This window comes from Lepisosteus platostomus, chromosome 1 (assembly GCF_059453375.1).
Source record: "Lepisosteus platostomus isolate fLepPlt1 chromosome 1, fLepPlt1.hap1, whole genome shotgun sequence".
NCBI classification, from domain to species: domain Eukaryota; kingdom Metazoa; phylum Chordata; class Actinopteri; order Semionotiformes; family Lepisosteidae; genus Lepisosteus; species Lepisosteus platostomus.
The window spans coordinates 23556693-23579238 of record NC_142611.1 but is presented as its reverse complement, the minus strand read 5'-3'; the positions used below and the strand labels follow the sequence as shown (position 1 = coordinate 23579238).

At 37.4% G+C, this 22546-nt stretch overlaps 1 protein-coding gene across 1 annotated transcript in view; it reads right to left on the bottom strand.

The window, feature by feature from the left end:
• Nucleotides 1–22546, bottom strand: part of gabra2a (gamma-aminobutyric acid type A receptor subunit alpha2a) — a 377683-nt gene that overhangs the window by 206652 nt on the left and 148485 nt on the right. The window contains exon 7 of the mRNA XM_088627451.1: nucleotides 6532–6675. Coding sequence (XP_088483577.1) covers nucleotides 6532–6675 — 144 coding nt within the window. The remainder of the gene's footprint in view (nucleotides 1–6531; nucleotides 6676–22546) is intronic.

Genomic DNA, 22546 nt, shown 5'->3' with positions numbered 1-22546 from the left:
GAGTAAAATGCTGGAGTGGACCTGAGTCAAAATGGAGAGAAGTCAGGGCAGACTGCCTCAGTGGTAAAAAGGTGAGTGTGATCAGCGTAAAGCCCAGAAATCATAACCCTGGCAAATCAGCCCATCGACAGAATTGGGCAGCCTCAGCTATGGAGGTTTCAGAGGCTTCCTGTGCCAAGCTCCCAGTAAAAAAGGAGAACACTTGAGTATCTTGGTCCTGGAATGGCATCCTGTTGCCAAGCCTAGATTGAGAACAGGAATTCAACTTTGGAGCATAAGCCTGGTGTTGAGAACCAAAGACAGGGGTGCAGACAGGTTTAGAAATCCAGGGCGAGACAACAATTTGGAGAAGTTGCTGAGGCATCTGCCTGGGGAACTGGAGAACAGGAGTGGAGGAAGCAAAAGTGCAGACAGGATGGGGTGAAATTAAATAAAAATGAAGTGGAGAACAAAACACTGTAGTGCAAAGAAAGAGGGTGAAATGAACAATGACAAAGCCAGTTAAAGTGGCTTTAAATAGAAATAAATGGGAATTGAATAATTAATTACTAATTAATACAGATAAGTGAAGAAAGGTCTGGCTTGTGCAGCTAATCCCGAAAAACTATGAGCATTTGTGAAAATGTGATGGTTTCAACCACTAGCTGAGAGACACTGCAGGAACATGATCATGACAAAAGATTAAAACATGACAGCTTTTTATAAAGTATATAAACAAAATATAGTCAGAATAAGCATGTCAAAACTTTTCCAAAATAACCACAGTAATGGAATTGAAGCCTTTGATGTAGAAAATGTTTATGAAGAAGGTGGAATACCTTTGTTTGTTTTTTTTTTACATTAAGCTACCAATACCAGCCATATACAATATGTATAATATATTTACATTCCTTAATATCCTTTATAATATTCAGAGACATTATGCTTCTTATTTTTATTGTCAGCTACCAAAATTTCCCTTTAGTTACAAAAGTCCATATTAATTTTCCATATTATGTAGACTTAAAGATGATAAACAGTAGGGAAACAGATTAAATTATTTCATTAACATCTAATGCATCACACGTGCCAACTATAAATTGTCTTCAGCCAGTGAATCACATAAAATATAGTTCTGCCTTATAGGTGCCATGTTTTGAAGACATAATGCACGTTCTGAGTGGCTGCATCTATACACAATATGACTAAGGATACCAGAAGAAATGGAAGACACACAGGCCACTATGAGTACTATGTGATGCCCTTTGGGTTTTGTAACACCCCAGTGGTCTTTCTTCATCAATGATGACCTCTGGGATTTCCTGGATGGTTTCTTGGAGACTTACCTCAGGGAGAACATTCTCTTCACAAAATTAGAAATTTGCAAATTCCACACATCTGAAGTGGCCTTCCTGGGATACAAGCTCTCCTGGACAGGCATCCAAATGGACCTCAGGAAGGTTGTGGCAGTAAGGGACTGGCCCACTCCAGCTACATTCCAGCAAATCCACTGCTTCTTGGAGTTCACAATTTGCCATTGATGTTTAATTCAAAACTTCAGCAGGACTGTGTCTCCAATCACTGACCTAAGAAGGGGCCCAATCAAGGCAAATGGACCCTCGAAGCAAAGCATGCCTTATAGGAGCTGAAGAAGTTTCACCACAACTCTGATACTCGCCAGTCAGATGTCACATGACCATTTGAGCTGGAGGTGGACACCTCAGATGTTGGAGCGGGTGTAGTCCTCTCTCAGCATTTTAGAACGCCACCCAAACTTCACCCCTGTTCATATTTGTCCATCAGGCAGGCTGATGGTCCCTATTCGTCTCCCGATTCAATTTTCCATCATCTATCAAATGGGTCCAAAAAATGTTAAAGCCAACACTCTCCAGAATGTACATCATGAATGACGCGCCTGCTGATCCAGTCCTCATCATTCTGCCACACTGTATCATCGTGACAACTCTACTAGAGGTCAAACAGAAGTTCATTGAAGCTCAGAACACTGAGCCTCCCCCAAAAATACTTTGTCAAAACACAAAAATATGTGCCAGTACAAATCTGACAGGATGTCGTCAAATGGGACCACTCCTGCAAATGGGCCAAGGTTTCTCACCAAGCACACGTGGGGCACCTCTTCTCTTCATTTTTCTCCCAGTTCCTGATTGGCCGTAGCATCGTATTTCAGCAGGCTTCATTACAGGCCTTCACTGCTCCTGAAGACACTCCATAATCCTTACTGTGGTCAATTGGTTTTCAAAAACAGCTAATTTTTCCAACATTTGAGACTCCCATCCAATTGGCAGACATGTTTGCAAAAGAGGTATACATCCATGGTCTCTGAGAATATGAGTTGACCTGTCCTCTGGATAAAACGCAGAATCAAACGACCAAACAGAATGGGTGAACCAGGATCTGGAGACCTACATTCACCTTTCTGCCTTTTAAGATGACTTGGCTCCACTACTTCTGTGGGCAGAGTTCTCAAGAAAATATACTCCTAAATACCTCCACAGGCAAATCACAGAATGCTCTAACTCAGGTCCAATGCAGGTTGCAATATTTGGTCCACTTTAGAGGATCAGAAAAACCTGGGTTCCTGTCCACCAATTCAATCACCAGCATCTGATCCACTTCTTTCACACGCATCATTTGTCGTGCTCACAAGGACCACCCAAGGACCATTGGGTAAGTGGAGGGACCTATTTTGCCCAGGGAGGCAGCAGTTCCAGTGTTGCCTCTGGCAGCCAGCATATTTACATGGGGTCTCAGCCTTCTTCCATCTCCATGCAAACTCATGCAGGATTCATCTCCCAACCTTCATTTATCTATCCAATTGAAATAATTATTTACAGATTATCCCCTGCCTGCTCAGTGCTCTGATGTTAAGCTAACGTACAGTACTACTGCTTAGTACCAGTGTCTTTGATTTTTTCGTCAGGGAATTTTTCTCTATATCATTTTCTTCTAGGGCTACTCTTTTTCTGCTCCACAACCTTCTAACTTTTGCTGTCTTCCTCGCTTTATAGCTCACCAATCTCTCTGTAGGTTTGCCCAACAGGCTTCCATGTAGGGAGCCTAACGTATCAGATATCTTCACTACTAAAGCCTGCATTCTCCACATCTAGCCCCCATCTAAAACTCAGGTAAACCTCTTTCCCACAAGTTCCGAAGCATTTCTGAGTGCCTGTGTTTTGGCTTGCTATTCGCCCAGATGCTGAGGTTCTGTAGCATTACATGCACCATTCTAAACGTACATACTGTCCTTATTGGACTATGCTGATGAGGTTAATAGAATGAAACAAAACTACTCAAAACCACTGCTGGATACTAGACAGCTTTTTTATAAACTGATTCATGATCTTTAAGTGGGAAAACAACTTCCTATCATACTCATTTATTCGTTTTCTGCAATATTTTAAAATGTAAAATTAAGTACTTTAATGAAACTGAATTTTTCAACAACATAGCAGCTGGGTACAAGACAACATTCAAACTGTTGCTGCTAATGACTGTAGCTGCTGAGTAAACTGAAACTATAAGTCTTTGAATCTGAGAGTGGTTTCAGTTCTTTGACTAGATTGTTTCTGCCTTGCACATGCATTTGTTAACATTAACATAGCCTGATACATTATTTATTATTGATATTTTTTTTCACTGTTTTGTCTTCTTTGAAAAATGTGTACAGTGCTCTTGGTCAAGTTGCCATCAGCATTTGTTTTTAATTATATTATCTGGTCAAATAAAGGGTTAGATTTACGTTACAACTGCAGTAATGTAAATCTACTACTAATCTACATAATGAACAGAGATGTTTTGCATATTATCCTTGCTACATCACTAATTTTAAATGTTCTACAAGAAATTAGCTATTTAATATGTTTTGTTATTTTTTTCTTTCGCATAAACAATACAGTTCTTTAGCTCTCACTAGTGATCACCCTTGCAGTTAAAAAAAATTAAACAGTACCTGCAGGGACAACATTTTGTCATCTATACAGACCACGAGCCATTGTTGGGTTATTTAATTTATGCAAAACTGATGCCCTAATATCGTCTCCTCAAATGCTGTGATGGAGTCTGATGCTAGGAGCACATGAATACAAGCTGGGATACAGGTGTGGCAGACATCTGACTAATGCTGATGCTTTGAGTCATCTTCCCTTGATAAATGAGTCATCAGCAACGCCCCCAACATCGGAGGTTCTTTTGTGGGAAATGGTGCCGGATGGACCACTGTAGGCAAGACAAATTTCTGACAGCAAAAGATCCAGTCTTGTCACGTGTTCTCCACTGGGCTCTGCATGAATGTCAAGCTGCAATTAGTGACTGCTGATTCACAGTGTTTTTCCAGAGGCAGAGGGAACTCAATGTTCACAAGAATTTTGTTTTTTAGAGTTGCCATATGGTAGTTCTTGGGTTGGCAAGAGATGGAGTTCTTAGGTTGCTACATGGAGCACATCCAGGGGTAGTGCACATGAAAGCTCTTGAAAGAAGTTATGTGTGGTTGCCTGGTCTGGTCATTCAAGTAGAGCGGGAATGGGGGTGTGCAAAATGTCAGCAAACACACCATGCACCACCAAAGGCACCTCTGCATCCCTGGGAGTACACCTGGACTTTGCAGGACCAGTGATGGGCAAGATGCTATTGGTCATAGTGGATGCCTACTCAAAGTGGCTAGGAGTCATTATAACATCATTCATCTCTTCAAAGGCTGTGACTAAGGCACTACATAGATTATTTGCAAAACATGGGGTACCAGAAACAATTATGTCAGTCAATGCCACGTCTTTCACATCAGAGGAATTTAAGAAATGTATATGTCGCAATGCAATACATTATGTTACAGTTGCTCCTAACCACTCTGTGCCAAATGGGCAGGCAGAGAGAATGGTACAGATTAGAGTGGGGGTATAGCTTGCAGATTCCAACCACAGGATCGGGTACATATCCGTATTTAAGGTGGGGGCTCAAAGTGGGTACCCCCTACAGTTGTACACTGGGAGACTGTGAGTTCAAATTAATGGCAGCATATCACTCTGTAACTCACAACTGGCAACCCACTGAAGCTAAGCAGGTGTGAGCCTGGTCAGTACCTGGATGGAGATCTCCTGGGAAAAACTAAGCTTGCTGCTGGAAGAGGTGTTAGTGGGGCCAGCAGGGGGCACTTACCCTGCGGTCCATATGGGTCGTAATGCCCCAGTATGGTGACGGGGACACTATACTGTAAACAGGAAGGCGCCATAAAACTGAGATCCTGACCCTCTGTGGTCATTAAAAATTCCAGGGCGCTTCTCAAAAAGAGTAGGGGTGTAACCCCAGCGTCCTGGCCAAATTTCCCATTGGCCCTTACCAATCATGGCCTCCTAATAATCCTCATCTATGAATTGGCTTCATTACTCTGTTCTCCTCCCCACTGACAGCTGATGTGTGCAAGCGTTTTGGCGCAGTATGGCTGCTGTCGCATCATCCCGGTGGATGTTGCACATTGGTGGTGGAGGGGAGTCCCCATTACCTGTAAAGAGCTTTGAGTGGAGTGTCCAGAAAAGTGCTATATAAGTGTAAGCAATTATTATTATTAAAAATTATTATAATATTAATTATTATTATTATAAATTCCATGTGAAAATACCACTGTGATATCCCTGTGATGTCCTTGAGCAAGGTACTATACTTGATTTACTCCAATAAAATGCTCTGTTCTACAAATGGATGCAAATGTAAGCCTCTTTGGATAAAAGCATTTTTCAAATGTTATTAGTTGCATATACTGGTATCATGTAATTTTAACATAATTACAGTATATCAAAACGTATTTTCACTATACAACCATATAAATATATATAATTACCATGCACTTTAAATGATATTGTTCTTTTATGTATTTACATTTTTTCTTTTGATTTTGACAAATTCACCTCCACAAAATTTAAATTTCTTGAATAAAAAAAATACTAATTTACTTACTAGAATATTTTGATTATAGTTTGAAATTACATTTGAAAATATAGAAATGTGGAAAATATAAGTATTAGCAATTCATTTTATAGTTCATACAGATTTTTGTAACCATGATATTGTAAGTGATTTTGATTTTCAAAGCAATATGTAATTGAATATCTCAATCAATATCAATATCTCAATAGGCTCCAAGTGAAAATAACTCAGACAAAAGTACAAAAGCATTTTTGCTATTTTGTTCTCCACTTTATACAATGTATTCATTTATGTGAATTTAAAAAATCACAGGAAAGTGGAAGAAGACTTTTCAATAGGTAGGACCACATTGCAATTTGGCCTTATTTTTCTCCACATACGGTCCATAGAGTATCATTTAAACTCATACAAATGTTCATAACTGTGTTTTCAGGTCTAATTTTGAAGTACATACTGTAGTACTTTACGTGAATACAGTTTTGGTAAAAGAATACTAAATAGCCCTTGAAATAACAAATGCATAATCAAAATATATACCTACGTACAAAATATTTTTCAATGTACTCACCAACAAGAATCACTTTGTATCCATAACCATTTGATAGCTTTACTTACCTGTACTAGATTTAATAGTCTCTTTTCCAACAGTTTGACCAAGCAAATCATATTGGTTTAATCGGGAACCATCTTCTGCAACCACCACTGATTCTGATGCATTTCGAGTCCAAATATATGTTACTTCTGTGATTGTGTATGCATCTGTAAAGCACATAAATACAAAAGAAGAGAAAGTAAATAATGGATGCAAAGATTAAGCAGAACTATATAGAATTTGTACTCTGAAATCAATGTTAGTCCTTTTACTCTCAGTAGCATTAAGCTTATTTACTGTAATGTATATTTTTTCTACTTTTCTACTCTGGCTTCTTAAATGCCTAATACCAAAAACAGGTATTCCAAAAAGATTCACCAGCTAAAACATTTCAAATGTTTATACATGACTTGCCACCATACATCATCTAATTAGACAATGCATACCTGCTGGCAGATAAAGATTTGAATTTAGCAAGCCATACGCTGACAACATATTATTACATTATAATAGAATGTACAAGTCAGTTATGTTGATACACTAATAACAGATGACAGGATGTAGTAATTAACATTTTGACAAACTAGGAAGTCCTACTGAATAACTGCATTAAAAATGATGTAAAAATGTGCTAGGACTAGCATGTCACACAGTTCAACTCACTATGTTACAAAATTCTTACTGTTATATAAAAGTGAAAAAACTTTAAAAAAAAGCTGGATTAGTATACTGTAGGTGTAGTTTAAGCATTTGAGTGATACTACCAGGCTCCTGACTTTGGTTTCCATCTGGTACTAAAAAGGGAGATGGAAGCTGAACATTCCATTTTACCTGCCTATCAGATGTGTGGGTTTGGAGCCTCTCTCCAAGCTGAATGGGAAATGTATCTGCACATACATATGCTTACATGCAGTTTAGATTGTCCATCCAAAATAAATTACTAGAAAAATAATCTTATGGATTGTAATACAGCGGGAAGAAAGTATAGATTTGAAGTTGTGACAGAAAAAAAAATATTTCCACTCTCCACCTCAGCACAGACACATTTGATGCTCCCAATGTACCCCTAAGCATTGTGTAAAATTTTTAAAAATCACAAAATACTACACAATCAAAAAGAATGTCAGTTCATTATGAACGTCACACACATTAGAAAAATGTTCACAAATGTAACATACAGTACCTGTATCTGTGTACAAATGTTAACAAATAGCATCATTACTGTTGTAATAATAAGTGCAGATATTGTACACACATCATTACTGCTATTGTGACAGCTGTCTTTTAATAGGACATGTTATTTTTAGTTTTCACTGGGATCCCTGTTCTAAACAAGATTTCTCAGACAACTTAAAAACATATTGTCTACTGTTCTTGTTGGATATAGTATTATGGGATCACTGAAGTTCTAAAAGTCTAGTCCTAAATCGCTTTGTATCAAACTTGCACTTGTTTTGTTTATAGACAGAACATATCGTACTTTTTAATACATTTAAAATAAAGTATTGGCAATATTTAAAGAATGTTAATTAAAGATGACCAACTTTCAGAGCATACAAGCATTGCCACTGCAGCTAACTGCCTCCTTTTTTCTTACTCTACTGTGTTTAAATGCCATTTATTTGACAGGAGAGCCTACTCAAACACTTTTTCAGCTGTTACAGATTGTGATTCATCTGATTAGTTCTGCTTGTACAGAGTAGATGCATTTATTTCTGCAAGAGATATAAGAAGTAAACAAACATCCTGCTAGCCAGAAGACTTTAATTTTTATACACAATACACATTTAAAGTTTAAAATCTAAAATACTCCAGACAAATGGATAAATATTTACTTTGCTCTCTTCCTCTCCTTGGTACATATTTCATTGAAAATGTAGAAAACCGAAAGCATAGACCAAAGTCTATTTTAACCACACAGATGGTATACTCTGCATTAAACCACACGATTATTATTATTTTTTAGACTTTTGACCTATTTTTTTCTTTCAAGAAGACTGTTTTCTAAGACCCCAAAATGGACAGAAATGAATGCAGGACCCTGGTATATTTTATGAACACAATGAACAATGTTAGGTTCATCTCCAGTAATAATATTCACGAAATCACACATACTGTAATTATAATACAGTTGTCAGACAGGCCCTTGATGAAACTGCCCCATTAAAGTAGTCAAAACCACTAGACACTTTCCATGGTATAATGATCACACACGATCCCTTAAACAGGAGTGCTACAAACTAGAGCACAAATGGAGGTCTACTGGTTTGCAAGTATTCAAGTCAGCATGGACTGATAGCTTTCAACAATATAAGAAAGCCCTACAGTATATAGAGGTCGTTCAGCTTGCTACTCTGAACTTAAAGATAGCAATAGAAGTAACCCTTGCTACCTATTTAAGATAATAGCTAATCTAACAAATAAGACAGATTCTATAGCACCATCTAACTTTAGTAGTGACGATTTCATGAACTAATTTAACTATAAAATAACTATTAACTATAAAATTAACACCATCAGACTTCAAACACAATCAAAAAAGAAATCTGGTAGAGACACAATATGAGCACCTGTTTTGTGTTTTTCAATTAGTTAATGAACAATAACTCAAGAAATTAATTATTAAGACAAAGTCAACCACCTGTCAGCTAGATCCCATCCCGACTCAGCTAGTCAAAGATTCCCTTGAAGTACTGGCAGGACCTACAGTATAATTAGTATAATGAACATGTCCCTTGCATCAGGCGTTGTACCTGACCAATTTAAGGTAGCGGTTGTTAGACCGCTCCTTAAGAAGTCAAATTTGGATCCACAGGTTCTTGACAACTACAGGCTTGTTTCAAACGTCCCATTTCTATCTAAAATTCTTGAGAGAATAGTTGTGGCCCAGCTGCAATCATATCTGGATTCAAATAATATACTTGAGAAATTTCAGTCTGGTTTTTGTCCAGGCCACAGCACTGAAACTGCATTAACAAGAGATCGTAAATGATATTCTGTTAGTTACTGATGAGGGGAATGCAACAGTTCTTGTGCTTCTAGATCTTAGTGCTGCCTTTGACACGGTTGACCACTCTGTTTTGTTACACAGGCTTGAGTTTGAGGTTGGCTTATCTGTAACCATCCTTAAGTGGTTTGCTTCATATTTAAGTAATCGTTTTCATTATGTTCAAATATCGAATAATTGTACTGCTTCATCAATGTCACCAGTTCAATTTGGGGTACCACAGGGATCAGTGCTGGGATCCAGTGCTGGGACTCTCCGTACATGCTGCCGCTAGGTAGGATAATACGAAAACATAATAATAATAATAATAATAATAATAATAATAAATAATTGCTTACACTTATATAGCGCTTTTCTGGACACTCCACTCAAAGCACATTACAGGTAATGGGGACTCCCCTCCACCACCACCAATGTGCAGCATCCACATGGAGGATGGCAGCCATAGAGCATCAGAACACTCGCCTCACATCAGCTATCAGTGGGGAGGAGAGCAGAGCAATGAAGCAAATTCATAGATGGGGATTATTAGGAGGCCATGATTGGTAAGGGCCAATGGGAAATGTGGCCAGGACGCTGGGGTTACACCCTTACTCTTTTCGAGAAAGTCCTGGGATTTTTAATGACCACGGAGAGTCAGGACCTTGGTTTTACATCTCATCCGAAGGACGGCGCCTGTTTACAGTACAGTGTCCCCGTCACTGTACTGGGGCATTAGGACCCACATGGGCCACATGGTGAGTGCCCCCAGCTGGACCCACTAACACCTCTTCCAGCAGCAACCTTAGATTTTCCCAGGAGGTCTCCCATCCAGGTACTGACCAGGCTTACACCTGCTTAGCTGCAGTGGGTAGCTAGTTGTGAGTTACAGGGTGATATATACATGGCAAATATACATTTTGTTTACTCCAAACGACAACTCTTCTATTATCACTTTAGTTAATTGCATTAATGAAGTAAAGACTTGGATGTGTGAAAACATTTTGTTACTTAACTCTGATAAAACTGAGGTTCTGTTGTTTGGAGGAAACAATACTGATAGGACTACTATAAATTCAGCACTTAACTCAGAGGATTTAAAAAATTGCCTCAAAGACTCAGCACGTAACCTAGGCGTCATATTAGACACAAGGCTCTCATTTAACTCTCATATTAAAACAGTATCTAAAACATGCTTCCTACAGTTAAGAAAAATTGCAAAACTACAGCAGTTTCTCTCCACTCAAGACACAGAGAAATGTACAGTGCCTTGCGAAAGTATTCGGTCCCCTTGAACTTTTCAACCTTTTGCCACATTTCAGGCTTCAAACATAAAGATATAAATTTTTTATTTTATGTGAAGAATCACCAACAAGTGGGACACAATTGTGAAGTGGAACAAAATCTATTGGATTTTTGAAACTTTTTTAACTAATAAAAAAATGAAAAGTGGGGCGTGCAAAATTATTCGGCCCCCTTGCGTTAATACTTTGTAGAGCCACCTTTTGCTGCGATTACAGCTGCAAGTCGCTTGGGGTATGTCTCTATCAGTTTTGCACATCGAGAGACTGAAATTCTTGCCCATTCTTCCTTGCAAAACAGCTCGAGCTCAGTGAGGTTGGATGGAGAGCGTTTGTGAACAGCAGTTTTCAGCTCTTTCCACAGATTCTCGATTGGATTCAGGTCTGGACTTTGACTTGGCCATTCAAACACCTGGATACGTTTATTTGTGAACCATTCCTTTGTAGATTTTGCTGTATGTTTGGGTTCATTGTCTTGTTGGAAGATAAATCTCCGTCCCAGTTTCAGGTCTTTTGCAGACTCCAACAGGTTTTCATCCAGAATGGTCCTGTATTTGGCTGCATCCATCTTCCCCTCAATTTTAACCATCTTCCCTGTCCCTGCTGAAGAAAAGCAGGCCCAAACCATGATGCTGCCACCACCATGTTTGACAGTGGGGATGGTGTGTTGAGGGTGATGAGCTGTGTTGCTTTTACGCCAAACATATCGTTTTGCATTGTGGCCAAAAAGTTCGATTTTGGTTTCATCTGACCAGAGCACCTTCTTCCACATGTTTGGGGTGTCTCCCAGGTGGCTTGTGGCAAACTTTAGACGAGACTTTTTATGGATATCTTTGAGAAATGGCTTTCTTCTTGCCACTCTTCCATAAAGGCCAGATTTGTGCAGTGTAAGACTGATTGTTGTCCTATGGACAGACTCTCCCACCTCAGCTGTAGTTCTCTGCAGTTCATCCAGAGTGATCATGGGCCTCTTGGCTGCATCTCTGATCAGTCTTCTCCTTGTCTGAGCTGAAAGTTTAGAGGGATGGCCAGGTCTTGGTAGATTTGCAGTGGTCTGATACTCCTTCCATTTCAAGATGATCGCTTGCACAGTGCTCCTTGGGATGTTTGAAGCTTGGGAAATCTTTTTGTATCCAAATCCGGCTTTAAACTTCTCCACAACAGTATTACGGACCTGCCTGGTGTGTTCCTTGGTCTTCATGATGCTCTCTGCGCTTTCAACAGAACCTTGAGACTATCACAGAGCAGGTGCATTTATACAGAGACTTGATTACACACAGGTGGATTCTATTTATCACCATCAGTCATTTAGGACAACATTGGATCATTCAGAGATCCTCGCTGAACTTCTGGAGTGAGTTTGCTGCACTGAAAGTAAAGGGGCCGAATAATTTTGCACGCCCCACTTTTCATTTTTTTATTAGTTAAAAAAGTTTCAAAAATCCAATAGATTTCGTTCCACTTCACAATTGTGTCCCAGTTGTTGGTGATTCTTCACATAAAATAAAAAATTTATATCTTTATGTTTGAAGCCTGAAATGTGGCAAAAGGTTGAAAAGTTCAAGGGGGCCGAATACTTTCGCAAGGCACTGTATACATGCTCTTCTATACAGCTGATTAGACTACTGCAATGCTCTGTTATCAGGGAGCACCCACCACTCTTTCAACACCTTACAGTGAATTCAGATTGCAGCAGCTAGAGTTGTTACTAGGAGCAAAATGTACGACCATTCAACCCCCATACTTAGCTCTCTTCATTGGCTTCCTTGGCCATTGTGTGTCTGAGACTGAAGAGAGAAAAAGAGCTATAGAAGACCTGAGACTGAAGAAAGAAATAAAAATACAGAAAGACTTATGACCAGAGAAGGAAACTGAATAGAATACCTGAACTACTAGAAAATGAATGGAGCAAGTGTTAGGTAAGCCCTTCTTGTTTTTTTTTATTTAAATGGTGTTTTCATTAGAAGAGGAAATATAAATTTACAACTGGGAGAAGATCTGCCCCTGGTATTTAATGAGGAAACTTTGAAGTAATTTAGGAGCTTAAATTAGACCTAGGTTTATTTTTCTTGTTTTGTTCATTAATAAAATAAATACTGTTAACTGACCACTCCATCTATAAGTGTGTCTCTGTGCAGAGATCTGCCTATTTTGTGTGTCATAAGATGACTATGTCCCCTGTGTCATTACAGTAGGTACTGGCAGATGTTTACAGCTGTGTCAACAGTTGAGTATAGTTAAAGATGATTTCATTAAGTGATTTTTATAACTGATTTGGTGATCTATTTTAGCTACTGATTAAATTAAATGAATATGACACCTTGTGCATTGCCAAAAATTTAGAGCAAGATTCTGAACCAATAAAAATAGTCATATTACACAACATGTCATAAACACAAGATACCCTACACATTAAAAACATAGTAAGATGACAACACATATTTAAGATGTATTTATGTGAATAACATATCTCAGAAATATACACTTCAAAAATAAATCATCAATGTAAACCTGTAGAAATCAGTCACTACACAATCTGTAAAATGACAAAATATAACTTATAATTTAAAATACTCTAGAATGACTTAAATAATTCATAATCACTATGATATGTCATTATACACAATTAATATAATATATATATTTACTGTATATTTACATTAATATATTTTCTATCAAACTACTAAACATACTATAAAAATAAACAACAAAATCAAAGAAATCCTAGCTCTTAGTATGACCTCCTGACTAACTCAGAGTTTCCTTTCTAAATACTGGGGGCTTACCTGCTACTGGTATGTTTTTCCCCAAAAAATAGTTTGTCAGAAAGAAAAAAAAAGTCTTTCCACATTCACATTCCATATGTCCTTGTTAATTTTATATTACATTCAGTTTTGAATCTTGCTTCAGTTTATGTCCTTTATAGTTCTTTCTTACAGCCCTTTTCACTTGCCTCAAGTCTTACAGTTGTTACATTGTTTTTTTCCAGCATTGGTTCTAGCTGTGGTCCATTTCATTTAATCAGATTCAAAATAGTATAACACCTACAACAATACACAGCATTTGGAGTGTGGCAACTTCTCCTCACAGTGTTTCCCAAGCTTCAGGTGCTCAATAGTTGATTTATAATAGGCTGGAGCAGGCCACACAGCTGTTCTCTGTTCCAGCAATTGCATGTTAACAACATCTTTCAAGCTGGCATTCTGTTGCGCCCATCTTAATAAGTATCCAGGAACTACATAACTTGTAACAGGGTTCCTGTCCGGACTTTGGTGAAATGATATGCAGCAATCGCTGACTCGGGTTAATACCTCTTCTTGTAGGTCAGTGATGACCTACAAGAAACAATTGGGAACAATTATTCTCCTTGAAAAGTATTTATTGGAATTTTAGAAGAAGGATTTTTTTTCTCCTCTTAGGAGGGAAAAGAAAAGAGAGCTTAACTATAGAACTTGGACAAGGCTCTGCAACAAACGCTGAACAGCCATGTGAGCATTTAATATAGGTGCCACTATTAAGAGGAGCAGCTGCTGGCAATGATGTTGCTATTACATTCCTATGTGGCTGTCAGATAGCTGAGGGCTCAGCCCAATTCTTGGCCCAAGGATACCCTCAAGTAGTGGTCAGTAGATTTAAGAGTCAGAAAATGACTGCTATACTACAGACTCTTACAGGAAAGTAAGCTCTTTGAAGATGGTCCCCCTACAAACGGCACAAATGAGGAAACCCATTTGATTAAAACAATAGTGCAATTTGTTTTGGTGTGATCTTCTTGTGAATCATAATTGTAATTTGCATTCACAACTGTAACAATATTTTTCATGTTTCACTCACATGTGTAACAATCATGATAACGTTCATGACAAATGAAGCTTACTTATTTTAAAGAGGTCTTTGCTGGAGTTGCAGAAAATATATCAGAAATAATTTCAACTCTAAATACTGGGGTCAAATCAAATATCACAATTAAGAGATCTGGTTGTTATGATCTTATGAAAAGAAAGGCACTATACTGAAATGTAAAACACCCACCCCACCGGACTCAGAAAACACACTGCACCCATTGTTTACATCCAGCAATTAAAAGTACAGAGTGTGATAGTAACTGTAAACTTTCTTGTAGACAGTCATGTGATTACCCTAAAAAACAAGACACTATATCTCAGTATCAAAAGCACAAATGCTACTTTCATCGGCACAAAACAGCTCAAGTGGAGCACTAATGAAGGTAGTGGGTTTCAGTGATTGCCCCGCCCTGACTGAGCAGTCACTACCCTGTGTATAGACTTTGTTCCAGTTCAGCTTGATGCTAACCGGACAATCCATTTGAGGGAATCGATTGTCAGCGCTAAGTTTCTCTCTCTCCCTGACGCCTCACACTGTAGCAAGCATGTTTTTGTAGGACGTGGTGAAGAGGAAAGTGAAATATATGACATATATGATCTCCAACTACAGACAGACACATCCCTCCTCTATCCTCATGGTAAATGGACAATTAAAGACATTAAAGAACTACTTGGGACAAAATTGATTGTGTTACATACCTCAAAAATACTACAATATCCATACACTATGTTTTCTCAGATATAGTCAGACTATTGTAATAATAATAATTTCAGATGATAAGATTTTCATGTTGAAAACCCCAAATTAATTATATATAGATGTATAACATAATATCAAATATTGTCACTATTTTTTACCTTCTAGACAATGTGAGAAAGGCCGTTATTTTAAAATTGTAAGAACACATTTAGATTATTATGCATTATTGGTGCTGAGATTAATCAGAGGTACTGTATTTAGAGCCTAAAAAAATAACTAACAGTGAAAGGCTACATTACTTCAAATTTTTAGAAAGTTACATAGAAGATAAAAGAATTTAACCTTTTTAGCCTTGAAAACAGGACTTCTTGGGGACCTGATTCAAGTATTCAAAATCCTCACGGCATTGACCAAGGCCATGCCCCAATATCCATACTCGCAGTCTTCATATGGCCATTCCCATAAAAGAACAAGCAAAGATTTGTTCCATTCTGAAAAGAGAAGAAAAGAAAGCCTTCTTCGGGTGTCAAATGGGTTTCTTCTTCGGGTGTGGAAGGCTCCATAGCCGAAACGTTGTGTTTCTTTTCTTCCCTTTTCCACATGGAAGAAACCTTTACATGTTCCTTTGCAGCCTATGCATGCTGACGCAGCTACCTACTTGAGCTACTGTACATTCCCATAAAGGTCTCCAACAGCTAAGATATCCTTAGGATTCTAATTTTTGTTTCACAGGGCTGCTCATGAGTGCACCCAATGAGCCCTTTATGTACTTTTTTTTAAGTCCACATCAGACCAGACTTCACTGAAAGATATTACCCAAAATCCCTTACAAAATTGTAACATTTCATGAGCTAATCTATCAAAGCAGAGTGAAGATGACACGAAGAAGAAAATATTAAAAACTATTTTTTTTTTCAGTTTTAAAACTCATTTTACATAAAACACACTATTTCATTAGGCTGCACTAGATTCATATGTAGGTACGAAGTGTACATAAAGCTTTACTCATTGTGAATCATGCCCCCTGAACAAAAATGAACACGTTATGTTCTCATGTATTTAATTGTATAAAGCTTTAAATAAATAGAGAAAATTACTGCCCTTAGCCACTGCAAATAAAAGTAGCAACAACAGGGAGTGTATGGAGCGTGAGCAGTAACCAACAAGTGATGTCATGCGAGGGTGTCCCAATACCCTTTTTACAACAGTGCTACCTCCACACCTGCTCTACAGATGCAGCCATTCAAAGTGCGCAGTACAGACACGTACCGGAGGTAATTGGCTACGGTGTCGCGCATTGTGACGCACGATGACGCGCGGTACCGCGGTACGTGATTGGTTGACCGACAGGGGCACTCATGGTCTGTTGGTCTGTCGTAGAAAGATTTACAGTAAACGTCTTTACTGTGCCCGTTGTAGTATTGAATATTTAAATGGAATTTTACCACTGAAGGGAAATCTTAGTAGCTGAGCATAAAAAGAATAGGAGCATACTATAACATGTGTGAAGGCCATAAACGATATATTTTGGAACATAAACATACAGTATATGGCTGGTCTCGGTACTTTAAAGAAAAAATACACACCAGTATTCCATTTCTCTCTAAACATTTTAACCATCGAAGTCTTTAACTAACGAGATACCGGAGTCAACAAGCATACTTTTAGAATTTGATTAAAAGGGAATATAATATGGAATCGCGTATCTAAAGAAATTAATAACGATATAATTATATTCATGTACCACAACACAAGAATAGTACACGCTGTACATTGCATGAAGAGAGAGGTGAAACAGCCCTACACAGCCCTGTCGCAGTACACGAATATAATTATATCTTATTAATTTCTTTAGATACGCGATTCTTTTAATACAGTCTTTGCTGTGCTCTAGAGGATCCTTGTGATATTTCGAGCTCTGGTTGAATGATAAGTGTCGCAGTTTAAATAATTTTCGTAGTTAGAAATTATGGAACGCTCTGTTAAAAGCAAGGGAGTTTTTATGTCCGTTGCAGTTTTTTTGCAACATGAATATAATTATATCGTTATTAATTTCTTTAGATACGCGATTCCATATTATATTCCCTTTTAATCAAATTCTAAAAGGATGCTTGTTGACTCTGGTATCACGTTAGTTAAAGACTTCGATGCTTAAAATGTTTAGGGAGAAATGGAATACTGGTGTGTATGTTTTCTTTAAAGTACCGAGCCCGCGCATTTTGAATGGCTGCATCTGTATATTACAAAAGTAGTACCCGTACTGCATCTACCCACAAGCCACGGTACGTGATTGGCTGGCCAAAATGACTGACAGGGGCACTCGTGGTGCATTGGTCGGTATTGGAAAGATTTAATCATTTAATCTCTTTACTGTGCACATTTTAATCTGCTTAGTATTGAATATTTATATGGAATTTTACAACTAAAGGGAAATTTTAGTAGCTGAGCATAAAAAGAAGAGGAGCATAATGCATCTGAAGGTCATAAATGATATTAATTTAGGAACATAAACAAATTATGTAAACTGTATATTGCTGGTATTGGTATTTTAAAGAAAAAATACACACCAGTATTCCATTTCTCCCTAAACACTTAAAGCATCAAAATCGTACATGTGGTTATTTCGAAACGTTTTTACGTGCTCCTTCTGACCATATTACTGTACGTTTATATACTTTGTGAAAATTGATCATTTTAACCTTTTCTGCGAATACAATCGTTATCGGATTAAACAAAAGCATACTTTTAGAATTGGATTAATAGGGAATATAATATGGATTCAAGTATCTAAATAAATAACAGTATAACTATATTAATGTACTGTTGCACAAACAATAGTATAAGACTTTCCATTGATATGTGCATTGCTGTTTCATGTGTATTACTGTTTCACTTATAACCCTGAAGTTAGGTGTTCAAACCCAGCTGTCGCCATGAGTTTCCTTTTAACAAATAAACATTTCTTTGAAAAACTAAAATAGCAAATATTATTGGCATTATATTGACATTTTTTATATTTCTTAATATCACAACATGTTCGTACTGTATGTACACAGCGGTACCGCAGGGTGTAGGGCTGGCTGTGCCAAATTTAACTCCACAAAGTATGAGTCTCTATGTCTATATTGTTTGTAAACAAACCGGTTTCACAGGTATTTTCAAAGTAGAACAAGGCAAGTCTTCCAATGAAAGACAGTCCACCTTCCCCGCACTGACAAATGTTTTCTTAGAAAAACACATTCACAGCGCGAAGCTGTGTCAGTCTTCTGTGTAAAACAAAATCGGTTTGAACACCATGGGTGCTGTTTTTAATAAGTTGCTGAGTAAAGAGTAGGAATTTTCCTGCTGTCAGCAGTATTGTGTGTATAGTTTAATGTACAGGCTGTGAAAAGTTTCACAAGTAGAGGTCTTTAAAATTAGGCTGGGCAAACGATTTTTTTAATTCTTAAAAAATAAATAAAAAACAAGATATAATTATGTGTTCCTGCTTAGACATTGCACGACTTTAAAAGCTAAAAAACAGGTTTCGATGGTTAATAACCACTTTTTATACGCGAAAAATTGGTGATTTTTCTTCCTTGCGATCATCTTCTAATCTCTGTGTATGCTATGAGGTTTTTACTTCTTAATTAAATGTTTAAAATACACAAATTTCATAAAAATACTACACATTTCGAATAGAAAAAATCGTATTCTGTTGTCTTCCTGGTATGTAGAACAGATCAGCAGGTTTTTTTTCCCCAATCAGAGGCTCTGAAAACATGCTCTAGCAGGCTAGCTGGTGTCTGTGTGGTTCGGCCGGCTAGCTGTGCTGAAAAATAAAAACCGGTTTAACAACTCTTAAGCATTCTGTAGTTTTTGTTAGACCATTAGACATGCAATACACTTCCTTGTGATCATCTTAGAATCTTTGAGTAAGCTGCAAGTTTTTTTTACTTTTAAATTATACATTTTTAACACTTTAATTTTGAAAACACAACAGACACTCTGTACAGATACAGTACAATCACAATCTCCTGTCTTCCCGTGGTGTAAAACGAATTAGCAGGTGATTGCGATAACAATGCAGTGCCCACACTGGGGTAAAATTGGCTTGAAGTTCGAAAATGACTTTGGCACGCCTGTAGCTTTTTCACGAAACCTCCTAGAGTTATGAAAACACCCACTGTGTGTACAAAGTACATTGTGACTGTTTTCACAGCTTTCACTATGTTGTTTTTAAGCCATTTTTTTTACCATGTCGGATATTCTTTTGTTCATATCTTCGCATGGAAAACACAGAAAGCCTTCAAACCAAATGCATTTAAAGACCACGACTTATGAAAATGTTCACAGCCTCCACATAAAACTATCAGTGAGCTAATTCTCTTTTTTTAAACCTCCAGTTTTCATCGATGTGTAATTACGCACTAACTGGAACCCGGGGGGACCGCTGTGTATACACATTCACAACGCGAGAAATACTGCTCAAAACGGCTTTGTGCGAAAAACCTGTATATCACCATAGGAAGCATAACAGCGCAGCCTCCAATTACCCAGACTGTAAGCACAGGAATAAAGCTTTGTTTGATTTCTGAAACCCTTTCGGTATGTCCTGTTTTCATTCAGGTAAGGGTCAACTATATACACAATACTGCTGACAGCAGGAAAATTCCTATACTTTACTCAGCACCATCTTAAAAACAGCACCCATGGTGCTCAAACTGATTTTTTTTACACAGAAGACTGACACAGCTTCGCGTTGTGAAAAAACATTTGTCAGTTGGGGGAAGGTGGACTGTCTTTCATTGGAAGACTTGCCCTATTCTACTTATACCCGTGAAACCGATTTGTACAATATAGAAACAAAGACTCAGACTTTGTGGAGTGAAATTTGGCACATCCAGCACTCCCAGACAGAGAGAGAGAGAGAGAGAGAGAGAGAGAGAGAGAGAGAGAGAGAGAGAGAGAGAGAGAGAGAGAGAGAGAGAGAGACATGCAGCACCAGGTGAATACACAACCTTAATGTAGGGCTTTTGGGGTCATGTGGATTTGCGCCCTACACCCTGTGGTACTGCTGTGTACATACAGTACGAACATGTTGTGACATTTAGAAATATAAAAAATGTCAATTTAATGCCAATAATATTTGCTATTTTAGTTTTTCAAAGAAATGTTTATATTTTAAAAGAAAAGTCATGGCGACAGCTGGGTTTGAACACCCGACCTCAGGGTTATAAGTGAAACAGCAATACACATGAAACAGCAATACACATATCAATGGAAAGTCTTATACTATTGTTTGTGCAACAGTACATGAATATAGTTATACCATTATTAATTTATTTAGATTTGCGAATTCATATTATATTTCCTATTAATCAAATTCTAAAAGTATGCTTTTGTTAACTCTGATAACGAGCATATTCGCAGAAAAGGTTAAAACGAACACTTTTCGCAAAGTATATAAACATACAATAATATGGTCAGAAGGAGCATGTAAAAACGTTTCCGAAATAACCACATGTAAGACTTTGTTGCTTAAAATGTTAAGGGAAAAATTGAATACTGGTGTGTATTTTTTTCTTTAAACTACCAAGACCAGCCATATACAGTACAGTTTACATACAGTAATATGTTTATGTTCCTAAATTAATATCTTTTATGAGCATGTGGAAGACTTACTTTGTATGATTGGAAACGAATGCGTGATCGGATCAATTAAATGCTGTTGTGTTACTTTTTGTCAATGAAAAAGTAAAGTCTTTTCGTGTACAAAGACGGTTACAAAGAATGTGGACCAGGGTAATACTTTGAGTTTACAGCTTGTCCAAGGTCATTCATTATTAATACTATTAGTAATATCTTCGGTAAAGACTTTGATGCATAAAATATTTCTGCATAATTAAAACATTTATGATAAAGGTGGTAGGTTGTGTACTTTTGTTCAACTGAGTAATCCTGCTTTTATAAAATATACCAACTTTTTAATGTATAATGATTAAAATGCTGTAATACACAGTTTAAATTTAAAAGTCTAAAGAGTATACAACTAATTAAGAAAATATTCTTAATTGAATAAAGATTGTCCCTCAGCAGTGATCGGGATTCAAAACTGAGTTTTTTCTGGTGACAGCTCAAGTGAGAAAGCTGTGCTCAATGTATTTAAGGGACTTAAAAGTAAAAGGAGATGCTTCATATTGCTTGACTAATTTTAAAAACTAAGTTATAAATGCAGACGCTCCCTCGGTGCGCTGCTCTGGTACGCCAGCTCTTACACAGTGCCTGTCGGCAGTAAGCGTTACAATATACATACCCAACACTGCTTGTACCCATCTGTCATGCAAATAAAACACCTTGAATTGAATTGAACCGAGGGGAGAGGGGGGGAATACTAAAGCCAATACTGGCTCAATACCCTCAATGGGCTTTGACGTGCTAATGCGTTGGTTTAACAGTCCGGGTGTCGCAAGCTTCCAATGTCAACTCGACTCGATTGGAAGACAATGAACATATTTTAGCCCTAAATGAATTCATAGCAAACATGGTTTACATAAAATACATTTTTCCAAGAAAGTTTATAATAATACGATCTATAGTTGAAATCTGAGCCTACTGTAAATATAAAGGAAAAGCATTTTCAGAGAGCAATCACGCTGTGTTTATGTAGAAAAAGCGATTAGGTTTATGAGCAATCTAATTACCTATTCGCTTAAAACGCTATATAAAATAAAGTTTATTTAGAGATGAATGATCAGTGTCACAGTTTAAATAATTTTTGTAGGAGGGCTTGGACAGATTCCAAGTGCATTTTTGCAATTTACGTTGCATTGTCCAATGTTCTGTTGTAATACAGGCTAGAATACAGTTACAGTAGTCTAAGCTTTATCAGGCTATTTAAAATAATTTTTTTGAATCCCCGGCGGAACACACTCCATAGGAATCAGCGCTTTTATACAGTATATCGCCTTTAAACACATATATTTAAACACGCGTTTACGATTTAAATCAAAACGCGATTCAAATCAATATAAATGTATATTTTGTAACGCATAGGTGACTATTCATTGTTATTAAAAAGACTTAAATTCGATCATGTCGTGATATTTAGAAATATAAATATGTTTGGTGCGAGTGAGGTTTTATTTAATCTCTGACCAAGGGAAACGTTTCATTTTTTCAAAGAAATGTTTGTTAAAAAAAAAGTCATAGTTCCATGGGATTCAA